Source organism: Prionailurus bengalensis, chromosome B4 (genome assembly GCF_016509475.1).
Source record: "Prionailurus bengalensis isolate Pbe53 chromosome B4, Fcat_Pben_1.1_paternal_pri, whole genome shotgun sequence".
NCBI classification, from domain to species: Eukaryota; Metazoa; Chordata; class Mammalia; order Carnivora; family Felidae; genus Prionailurus; species Prionailurus bengalensis.
In genome coordinates this window covers 15,950,053-15,962,279 of record NC_057358.1, presented here as the reverse complement: position 1 = coordinate 15,962,279, position 12,227 = coordinate 15,950,053, and the positions used below count along the sequence as shown (strand labels likewise).

Below are 12,227 nucleotides of genomic sequence, written 5' to 3'. Positions count from 1 at the left end.
CTACTTCAGATTCTGTGTCTCCCTCTTTCTCTCTCTGCCCCTCCCTTGCTCATGCTCTCTCTCTCTCTCTCTCTCTCAAAATAAAATAAACATGAAAAAACATTAAAAAAACACAAATGCAGTAAGATTATGATTTTGGTAAAACATAATTAGTGCAAAGACTAGAGAGAGAAATACTAAAATGTTGGCCATAGTTATGTCTTGTAGTTTTTAAAATTTTCTTTTTTCATATATTTTCCTGTTTTCCAGATTACGTGTGATGGGCATAAATATTTTATTAGTAGTGCAAAAAGAGAAAGAATTATTCTCTTATAGTTGGATTGGGCTTTCAATACTCTGGGCATTTCTGATGTATGCTTATTAGGTCCCTTTCACTTTGGGTGATAAACAAAAATTTGTTTTCCAAATAATTATGTCTCACCTCTATAGGGAACAGGTAATGGGACTGAACTGAGGTCTGAAGCTTTTGGGTTTTCAAACTGTGAGCTCTATAAGGGTGCATAAATACTGCTCTTGGTTTCATTCTTTTCCCACCCTATTGTAGGATTGAGCCGTAAAGTGAAAGGAGTAAAAAAAGATGGCCCTGCAGATTCCTGACATTTTTTCCTAACCAGAATGATTTTTAACTCCTAATGTGATTTTTTCCCCCTCAAAATATATACCAGCTCTCTTCTTTCATTCCCTTTGATATCTTCTAGATTTTTTAAAAAAATTAATGCTATCTTCTGATTTCTGTAAAAAAAAAAGTACTTTGGTGATTTGTAAATAAATCTGTTCATCTGGGGAATATTGATTTATGGGATGTTCAGCAAATCATATGAAGTTTTCTTCTTTAGATTCTTTGTTAAAAAAAAAAAAACACCTGAATATTCAAAAAGAAAACAGATAGGGTCTAGATGGATTCATGAGCATTTTAAACATTCATAAAGTTCTTTGAAACTTACAGGCCTGTGTGAATGTGTATGATGGATACTATCCTATTATTAAAACATACTTTGCCATCCACTAAAATATAGTCTATTTTGGTCACTCTGTATTCTCTGAATGACTAAACATAGAGCAAATCCCTTTGGGACTTGTACTATATTTTAACTTCGCAGTAATTACCTTAGATGGAAATGGAACACTCAATCTTGATCTTCGGGAGTCAGTGTAACCTGTAATAGAAGGGTTAATGGCTTCTGGGGCATTCCAGCATGAATAGAAAGTTTGGGGTTAAGTGGTACTTATGTTGTATCAGGTTTACTGAAGTGACTTTGAAAGGCTGTAAGATCAGTTTTAACAGTTTTAAGTAAATACAAAGTTGAGTTTTTTTTTTCTTATGGAGTGAATAGACCTAGTAATAATGTTATTATATTTTGCTTATTTTTATCTCTAATGGACTGTGTGATAACGATCCCAAGTGATACTGTCGTGCATCTGAACTAGTACCTGACTAGCGAGGGTAAGGTGAAAAATGCTTTTATATGATTTTTCTCTGGATCTGGATTTTAATTTGTCAGCATTGACAACAGTAGCAACTAAAAAATAAAAAGGCTGCGAAGAAGAATGAAGTATTTTGTAGAGCGTGTGTGTATGTGTGGTGAATGTCGGATGTGTGTACATGCTTTCCTCTTCCTGGCCTTGCTGGATCTGGCTAGGGGGATTTGGTTACTTCAAACAGTTCTGAAGGTTTGACGAATTAGCAGAGAAAAGGAGCAAAGTACGAATAGCTCTCTTTCATTTTTATCTCTTCCATTCCCATCATGAGTCTTGTTTTCCTGCCTGACATAACAAAGGCTATCATAGAAAACAATAAGGAAAGACATCTTGTAGAGAAAATGCAAATTAGTATCTTGGTAATATACCCTTTTTGAAAGCATACCAACCAGGAAAACAGTTCTCTCTGTGTAATTGTTAGAAAAGAATGAAATGTAACTTACATTATGACACAGTTGTTCAGAGAGGGAAGGAAACCGGTATTCATTGTTCTAGGCACGTTACTGAGGTTCTCTCTCTCTCACTGTCTCTCTTTACCTGTGTCGATTAATTATTGATTAAATACAGACATTACCTTGCTAGCAAATATTACCCTTGTTACATAAATGAAGAAAGTATTAGAGGCAGGATTCATATTGACTCATTTATTCTAAGGACCACGTTCCTTGCACTGCATCAAGGTGTCTTTGTAGAAATAACTGGGCCCAGAATCAATTACACATTTTAGTCATGCATCTTTGAGGTTGTGTCTTTTTTGTGAAGCAGAATTAACCTTTTTGTTTAATCTTTACAAAACGCATTGCCCTATCAGTTAAGGCAACCTTCATGGATCTCAAAAGTTGCCTTCATTCCTCAGGCCAACCTGTTCTCAGGAAGCAGTGTATTCTGGGAATCAGGGCTGCTTTAGTTTGGATCCTTGGCTTTCCTTCTGGGGGTGGAGGCCCAGCAGGCGTGGGACAGCTGAGCCTTCTGAGTATCTTCTGTACTAACTTGTGATATAGCTGGCCCTAGAAAGACCTCTGAAGGAAACCCAAATAACAGATTCGCTGTTGTCATGGGCTTGGGCAAGTGACCTCAACTTTCTGGAGGTCAGATGAAGACTGGGTGAAATCAGGGTCATATGGGGTCACTCAGAGGCAGCTGCAGGGGTGGGTGAGGGTAGGGGAGGTGATCCGGAGTTCTTCTGGGCCCCTACTACCCATGCTTTAACAACACAACAGCTGTGTGTATCCGTGTGTGTGTCTGAACACACCCTCTGTGCCTGATCCTAGGGGAAATTTTGTTCGAAGAAAAGGTTCTACATCTAAGAATAGTTGGAAAAACACTGGCAAATAGTCCTTAAGATTTCTTCCGGCTCTAAATTTCCATGGGTGTAGGAGAGCAGTTTTAAAGATAGAGAATCCCCTTATCCTTAATGTAACTGAAATATAATCTTTAACATTTATTGCCAAACATTTTTAAATTAGACATTTCAGATATAATCTGGAAGAGAAAAATCAGTGTCAAACATCTGTGACCGAGTACTTTGAGATGGTAAGCTATGGGGCCAACTGCATGGTTTCTATGCTTTTCAGTAGAAAAATCTAGAATTACATTTCCTCATGATTCTGATTTAAAAAAAACACATTTATTCTCTTCCTTCTTCTGAGGTAAGCATAAGATAGTATTTACAACTGGAAGTCCCTAGAGTACACTTCATAAAAGTACTATTCCTTCAAGACACCATGAAGTTCATCATTTTCCATCTGTTCTTTTTCTCTTGGAAGTTCATCATGTCATTGAAAGAACACACCTGTTGTTTCCTGCCTCTTTTCTTTTGTGACAGTTTGTGAACAAGGTGAATGGACATCAGAGGAAGAACTGAAATATTTGGTTACAAGGTTTGCTATTGTGTGAGTTCCTTTTCCTCTATATCTTTAGGACACTTTTTTTTTTTTTTCAACGTTTATTTTTTTTGGGACAGAGAGAGACAGAGCATGAATGGGGGAGGGGCAGAGAGAGAGGGAGACACAGAATCGGAAACAGGCTCCAGGCTCTGAGCCATCAGCCCAGAGCCTGACGCGGGGCTCGAACTCCCGGACCGTGAGATCGTGACCTGGCTGAAGTCGGACGCTTAACCGACTGCGCCACCCAGGCGCCCCTCTTTAGGACACTTTTGAATTGAATTGAATTGAATTGAATTGAATTGAATTGATTATTTTGTGATTTTTTTGAATAATTTATTGTCACGTTAGCTAATATACAGTGTATACAGTGTAGTCTTGGGTTCGGGAGTAGATTCCCATGATTCATCACTTACGTACAACACCTAGTGCTCATCACAACAAGTGCCCTCCTCAATGCCCATCTCCCATTTTCCCCGTCCCCCCCACTCACCCCCATCAACCCTCAGTTCGTTCTCTGTATTTAAGAGTCTCTTATGGTTTAGGGCACTTATTTTATTTATTAATTTTTAATTTAATTTCTATTTTTTTTAATGTTTATTTTTGAGAGAGACACGCACACACACACGCACACACACACACACACACAGCATGAGCAGGGGAGGGACAGAGAGAGAGGGAGACACAGAATCCAAAGCAGGCTCCAGCCTCTGAGCTGTCAGCACAGAGCCCAATGCGGGGCTCAAACCCATGAACCATGAAATCATGACCTGAGCCAAAGTCAGACCCTTAACCGACTGAGCCACCCCAGGCGCCCCTTGGGGGAATTATTTTAAATCAGTGTTCATGGTACAATAATTAAGCACTTGCTGCACACTTCAACATTGTTCATTTATTGATGGGCTACCTGTTAAGGTCATGACTTCACGAGACTGACTTTCAAGCAACTCTCTCCAATAAAACTTTCTGTGATGATGGAAGTGTTCTCTCTTGGCTGAGCACTACTGTAGCCATCAGCCACATGTGGCTATTAAATACTTGGAGCATGCCTAGCGTGACTAATAAACTACGCTTTCAATATTAATTAAGCTAATTTAAACTTCGATCAGCAAATGTGGCTGGCGGTTACCCTATTGGACAGTGTGGAGGGTCAGTACAGTTGGTAAAATAGTCTTATGTTCAGGGGACAGAAGGCACGAAGTTGTTTTTATTATTGGCACTTTCATGGCTGGAAATAGGTTAGAGGTTTTTCCATTTAAAACCATTTTAAGCTAAATATTTCTTCAGTGCTTGGCACATAAAAGTCAGTAAGTGATCGGATGGTATTACTAGGTCTCCCCTTACTCCACCCCCAGTCTCAGCAACTCATGTATCTGATGCATCCTGGGTGAGGTCACTAACAATTTCCCCCTAAGATTGCCAGACCTGTAGATTTACCTCTCAAGCTGCCTGGGTCTTGGTGGGAGTTCAGAGCGAGACGGTTATGTGTGCTGCTGTCTACTGACTTCCAGCGCTCCTAGGCTCCGCACCCCCTCGGTCATGCCTCTGGCTTGCAGACTTCCAGCCTCGCATCCATACTTCTCCAAGCCAGACCACTCCTAGATGCCATCCACAACCCCCGCTTAGGGCCCTGAGAGGTCTGTGGCCATAAGCACCTCTCTGCAGCGTGCTGATGTGACCTTGTTCAGTTGTGGCTCCTAAAACCGGCATCACCCAATTGGGGGATGAGCAATTGCAGGGGTCAGAATCACACTGTTGGACACAGTTGAAGGGACCGAGAATGAAATCACTTAGACGACGTCATCCGATAGATGCTGTTTATGAAACACACTTTTATGTTGTGCTAGGCATTGGGCTACGTGCTTCAGATTGTCCTCTAGCCCTCACAGCCACCACATGTCTTATTTGTACATATTTTAGACATGTGCTTAGGCTCAGAGAGGGTAAGTGACTTGCCCAAAGTTGCATAGCTAGGAAGCAGCAGACCTACGATTCCTGTTTATGCTCTTTGGCTCTCATTATCGAAGAGGGACAGGTCTTCAAAATCAGTGCAGAAAGAATAGATTTTAGGTGACTATAAACAACGATGTTCTACTAATTTAAGGCCTTCACTGCAAACGTCTCCCTCTGTGAAGTATGCTGTGCCCCTCAGGAACAGCTCACAGCTGAGGCCTAATGCTGGCGCATCGGTACTGTGATGTAAAGGCCTTCTTGAATAAGCAGGACGTTGCAAGTGGAAGATGAATTCTCAGGGCCTTTCTGATTCAGATCCCTTCTGAATACAATTTCCTCTCTTGAGGACATTTATTGCCAATTTACTCCCACATGACTACTTTTTTTTTTTATTTTCCATGCAATTCATAAAGACCATTCTTTTTGCTGGGTGAAACCAGAATGTAATGTATTCATCATTCAAATTTGCATAAACAGGGTATTCTCTCCCTTCGGCCAGGCTGTGTAAGAATCCACATCACGTTTCACTGGGGAATAAAGAATGGCCTGGATCATGAAACTCAAAGATGATTGCCAAAAGTATTTTAAACATTTGGCGGACTGTCTTAGTTCTGTTGGATATTAATGTTCACGGGAATGGCAGGCAGGAGAGGAAGAACAAAATATGATAGATTTCAAGTTATACGATGAGCTCTTAAATAACTGAGATATGCTGTTATTTTTTTAACATAGTCTTAGTGTTATATTGTGCTCCTTAATTATTTCTGATATGCTTCCTTTGTGCCAGATGTTAACTAGCATTTTGGCTTTTTTTTTTTCAAGCGTATTTTGTGTGTTTTGAGGGAAAACAACACTGAATGTCCTCAGGTTTGATTTTTGATATTTGTATTGTCAGAAAGTGTGTTGAGCTTCTGTAATTAGAATATAAGCTCTGTGGGACATGTCACTGAGGATAACTTTATGGGAAACTGTAGGATTAGAAAGCTGTTTTTCTCCTTTAAGAACATTTGTAATTTGCTTTGGGAAAGAGTCATCAATGTGTGTCCTCATTTTCTCTGGGCTCCCCATCCTATCCTCCTCCTGAACTACTCCTGACTGTGGCACCCTCACCTCACACAACTTGTGCCAGGGTTTGGACATGAATGCATACCTAATCTGAGGGGATCTAACATCTATAGTTGTCTCCACGGAGATGGTTGCACATTATGATTATGGCGAATGTTTTCAGTCTTGAAATGATTATCACACGTGATATGCTTTAGAGAGGAAATACCATGTATCCGGATGTGGTGGATCAGGCAGAAACTGGGTTGGAAAGAATTGAAAAGATTTCACGATAGGAACAGGTAGGATCTCTCTTTCAGGACGCTGGCAAGGTATGGATCAGGGAACCAAACACGTCGGGGTTTCTAGCCTAGGATTCTAGAAGGAAGAATCCGTTCAACAGAGAATTTAGAGAAGAAGGCTAGCCTTTCTGGGCAACATAAAGAACATGAGCAAGGAACGCGAGTGGGGAAACTGAGACACGAAGGATGTCTGGGGAATGCCCACTGTTCCAGTTTGCAGCAGAGCTGAAGAAGGAGAGAAAACAGAGTTAAGAAAGAAACATAAGTCGGGGGCTATATTGTGAAGACCCTTAAGGATCAGCGTGAACAGTTTGTAATCAGCCTGTGTGGGAATGGGGGTCTACCTCCCTCCCTCTCAGGAGATTGGCATTTTCCACGAACTCGTCCACATAGTTTTGGCCTGTCTCTCCCCTACAGGGTAAGATCGTTGGTCATATTTATTTTGATTTATAGTACCCATGCTAAACAGATTCTAGGTTTGTGTAACATTTTGGTTGTTGACCGTATATAAATCATTGTGACTACATAGCTCCCTTTATAGGTGCTGATGTGTTTATTGTACTAATATTATGTAACAAATACTAGAAAAGTTTGTTTCATGCATTATATTTGTATGTTACTGTGTATATATGATTTCCATAAATTAAGTTGGCTTAAGAGTACCTTTGTTCGGGGGCACCTGGGTGGCTCCGTTGGTTAAGCATCTGACTTCGGGTGAGGTCATGATCTCGCTGTTCACAAGTTCCAGCTCTGCGTTGGTCTCTGTGCTGAGAGCTCAGAGCCTGGTGCCTGCTTCAGATTCTGTGTCTTCCCCTCACTCTGCCCCTTCCCCACTCACATACTCTTTCTCTCTCTGAAAAATAAATATTTTTTAAAAATTAAAAAAAAAAAGAGTACATTTGTTTACACCAGATTTAAAAAATGTCTTTTGGATAATTTCAATTTGAGCAGATAATTAACATGTGGCCAAAAGGGGACTCGCTTTCTTAAAAACTAATTCAGGCTTAGAATCTTAGAGCTGCAGGGCCCTCAGCACCCATTTCTCCTGCTTCCTTCCCTTTTATTTTGCAGATGGGGAAACCAGGCTCAGTGCAAAGTCACATAATCAGTTATTGCCAATGTCAGGGCTAAGATTCTGTTCTCTGCTGTCTTTCTGCCACCCTTCGTATCTGAAATAAGTGACCAACAAAAACACTTAAAGGCCAATACACATTTACAATGAAAAAGTTTCATAGGAAACATCAAAATGGAGCAGTTCCATAATTCAGATAGGGTAGTCATACTTTTGTTTATAACATTACATTGGGGCACTTGCAAAGTTTCTAACAAATCAGTTCTTAACTTATTACAAGTGGCACTCCCCAGTTTTTCCTAACAAAAGTTAACGTGTGGTGGTAATGGGAACAATATGACACCACACCATGAGATCATTTCCTCCCTTGCACATGGCCATGTTTTACTTTGTGATCCGGCTTCTGACGACGTGGTCACTGGAGCATCTTGGAGAAGCAAGGCCCCGGCACTTGGAGGGACATAAATACTTCCGCGTTATATTAACAGCAGATCCTCTGTTCAGGATACTTTCCACGTTAAAGTACAACGAACCCCACTAACAATTACAGCAAGCGTCCTCTGTCCTGGCGTGCACAGGGGGCTCTCTGCTGCATGGCCGCTGAATTCTGAACTTGTAACTAACTCTGGGACCCGCTCGCGGGAGGAGGCTGGTTTATCTCTGTCACCCCAGCACAGCCACAAAACCTGGCACGTGGTACGTGCACAAAACCAACGTTAGTGAGGTCTGGACACTTAAGGCTTCCAAGTGACAGTGAAGCAGCGAGCCTGGAAAATGAGGTTTTCTGGGTTCTAACCTGTCTGTGTTAATTCACTTTGAGGCAAAGGTAGATTTCGCCCGTCTACGGAGCTCCGGCTTAGTGTTTTCCTCCAAAGTCCCTGAATGCACTCTGACAGGAAGATGGAGCGTAAATCAGGCTGCTATTCACTTGGGAGGCCGTACTGTTTTGTGTCCGTTGTCCCCCCGCTGACCCCTGTCACCCCCGGGGCCCCAAGCTGCTTGAAGCTCTCCGAGCGCGGGAGCTGCGGGAGAGGGGGAACTGAAAATCCGCGGAACCAGAGGCGAGGGAGCAGCGCGGGCGGAGGAAGGACGAGATGGGGAACCGGCAGGCCTAGCTGCGAGGCGGCGGCAGCGGCGTGGAGATGGAGCCCCTGCGGGTCCTCGAGCTGTACAGCGGCATTGGGGGCATGCACCAGGCGCTGAGAGGTGAGGAGCACACCCCGCCTCTCCCTACGTTCACCCCTCCGCGCTGCTCACAGCCGGGGTGCGGGGGAGGGGCGAAGCGGCGAGACGCTGGGGGCGGAGAATGGAGGGGGAGGGGGCGCTCGGTTGTCTTGGAAACCGCCCCAGCGCGCAGTCCCCGCCCGGCGCTGCGGGCGGAGACTCCTTTCCTCCCGCCCCGAGCGATGCCTGAAGGGCTGGCCCCACGTCTCAGAGGACTCCGTTTGTGAGTGCTCATCCGCAAGGCCAGGCTAGAAACTCAAACTAAAATGGTACCCGCGAAGGGGGGAGAGGCGAGCCCCTGCCTGGTGCGGGTCCCCAATTCTAAGTGTGGCTGCCACCTAGAGGCGTGGACACCTGCTGCTTTTGCCCTGGACGAAGTGGAGACGAGGGAGGGGAGGTCGCTGGGGGTCTTGGCCGGTGAGGGGATGGACTTTCGAAGGGATAGCTGCAGTTCAAGGTCGAAGTTAGGGAAGCCTAAATACACTGTGGAGAGAAGGCATTGAGTCAAAACCTGCTCCTTTCTGGCCTTTGAAAAGAAACAGCTGGTCTTGTCTAGATACTTTGGCGCCAGGAGAGCGGAGTTGAAACTTCGTTGTGACCTTGGGCTAGGTCCTTCACATTTTTGAACATGTTTCCTGGTTTTAAAATGTGAAAAATAATCTATTTTCAGAGAAGGCTTGTGAGGATTAGAGATGAGGCGAGTGAAATGTTTAATAATAGTGCGTAGTACATTGTAGCCACTCAAAGCATTATAAATTATTAGTACCTCTCTTTTATGTACGTCTTCGATTTTGAGATTTTAAATTTCTTTAGTGATAAGTTGGAGCTGAAAGGTTTCGTTTTTTGGTGACGTTTGCTCAAAAATAATTCTTGAGCTCCTGTACTGTGCCAGGTACTGTCGAGGCACTGGAGAAACAGCGTGACAAATAGACTTGGAGCATGCGTGTTTATTCTTAAATTACTAAGACAACCACAAAACTGAAACTTGCCTGCTTCCTTTTTTTAGTTTCGAGGGTAAGAAAAGACTACTGTAAGATACAGAGAATATATAATGAGTTGAGCATGATCAGTTTTCTGAGCATATATATTTGGTTGTAGATGAGGTCAGTGATTATTAAATTTTTATTACTTACAATTATTTTCTGGCTCTCTATGTTCACTTCTCTTATCAAAATTTACTAGCTTGAAAACAAAAGAAAATTCTAGGGGTGCTTGGCTAGCTCAGTCAGAGGAGCACAGGGCTTTTGATCTCAGGGTTGTGGGTTCCAGCCTCATGTTGGGTGTAGAGATCACTTAACACGAATGAATGAATAAAGTTTCAAAAAAGAGAAAATTCTAGAACTATCTATTCTCTTAGTTAATTTTGTAAGATTTTATAATGTCAGCATTTTCCCCCTTGTTTTGAAAACCCTTAATGAACATAATTTTAAAGCTTGTTTTGTACTTTATCATAAACTGTAACTCAACTACTCTTCAAGGGTTGAACATAAGATTATCCCCTAATTTTTTGCAAGTATAAATGTGCTACAGTTACATCCTTGGGCATAAATTCTAATTTTCTCTTTAACCGTTTTTTCCAAAAGTGAAATTAATTTGTTTAACAATAAGAGACTGTGTGCCACTTAACAAAGCAAAATTGTGAGAATCTTTTTTAAGGTTTTTTGATAGATAATACAGCCAATTAAGTGCCTCCCTGAACTACATATTCATTAGGAATTGTAATATCCATTTTTTAACCTTTGCTAATTTGATAGGAGAAATTGTATAATTTTAACTTGCATTTTTTTTGTTCAGTGAAATATAAGTATATTTTCTCCTATTAACCAGTGCAACCTGAATTTGTACACATATTTCTGTTACCACTGCTACCATCCTGAATGTAAGCTTTATTAAAATAGTTTCCCAATTGCTCCCCTGCTTCTACTTTTCTTCCCCACTCCACCCTTTCTCCACAAAAGAGAATGATCTTTTGCACAGTAAATCAGATCATGTCACTTCCCTGCTTAAGTGGCTTCCCTTTGAGGTTAGAATCACAGCCCTGTCTTCTCCTCTGCTTTGGAGATCTGGCTTCTGTCTGCCTCTTCAACCTTATGTGCCACTGTCCTCCTCCTTCTCATATCCAGACTCACTGGTCCTTCTCTGGGCTCCTCAAACCCTCCAGGTTCCTGTTATGTTCTGGCCTTTGTTTTTGCTGTCGTCTCTATCCAGAGTGCTCTAATCCCAGACTTTTCCGCTGCAGCTGCATTTCATGTCTCATGCCTTAGTTCACATGTGGCCCCTTCAGAGTAGCCTTCCGTGGCTGACCCTGTGATTCAAAGTAGCCTTCCTGCTGTGTCTCCACCTTGATGGACTCTCACCTTTTGGTTTCAGGCCTACCTATAAGGAGTATTGACTCTTAATCATATCTGATGCAAATATTTTCCCCACATGTTTGTATTCCGGTGTTCATTTGTTTGATGCACCAAAGTTTAAAATTTTTTTTGTAATAAAATGCATTGCTGTTTCCCATGTGGTTTTTATACAGTAAGAAAGACCAAAGGTAAGAGCGCTAACTGCAGTATTTATTAAGGACCTTTTACATGTCAGGCTCTATGTTAATGATTTAATAAACTAGTTAGTGGTAAAGCCAGTATTGTAACCCAGGTTTCTGCACCTGACCTCTTAACCATGCTGTGCTGCCATTTTTATGTTTAAATCCACTACTTGAATCTACAGTTTATATAATAATAAGCACAAGAGGAATAATAACTTCAGATTTCTAGATAAGGTTTATGATCGAAACATTTTTTTTATTGTGGTAAAATACACATAACATAAAAGGTACCATTTTAACCATTTTTAAGTGTACACTTCAGTGGCATTAACTAAATTCACAGTGTTGTGCAAACATCAACACCATCCTTTCCAGAACTTTTTCATCATCCCAAACAGAAACTCTGTACCCTCTAAACAAGGACTCCCCATCATCTCTTCCTTTTTGTATCTGATTCACTTAGTATATTTTCAAGGTTCATCCATCTTGTAACATAGAAGTGCTTCAATTCCTTTTTATGGCCGAATAGTTTTCCATTATATGCATATACCACATTTTGTTTATCCATTTCTCTGTTGATGGTCTTGGTTGTTTCCGCCTGTTGGCTCTTGTGAATAATACTGCTATGGGTATTGGTTTCAACGTATCTGATTCCCTGCTTTCAGTTCTTTTGAATATATACCCAGGAGTGGAATTGCTGGAGCATATGATAATTCTATGTTTAACTTTTTGAATAA

The 12,227-nt window shown here is 41.6% G+C and overlaps 1 protein-coding gene across 7 annotated transcripts in view; it reads left to right on the top strand.

Annotated features, from left to right (window-relative positions):
- TRDMT1 (tRNA aspartic acid methyltransferase 1) overlaps positions 1-12,227 on the top strand; it is a 77,875-nt gene that overhangs the window by 7,412 nt on the left and 58,236 nt on the right. For 2 of the 7 annotated variants that reach the window (XM_043564687.1, XM_043564681.1), the window contains exon 1: positions 5,252-8,939. The exons of 1 other annotated variant lie outside the window; for it this stretch is intronic. In XM_043564687.1, the coding sequence (XP_043420622.1) occupies positions 8,876-8,939 (64 nt within the window). In that variant the 5' untranslated portion in view covers positions 5,252-8,875. Of the gene's footprint in view, positions 1-5,251; positions 8,940-9,090; positions 9,181-12,227 lie in introns of those variants that run through there. 4 more of the 7 variants (XM_043564680.1, XM_043564682.1, XM_043564684.1 and 1 more) reach the window with 2 other exon arrangements.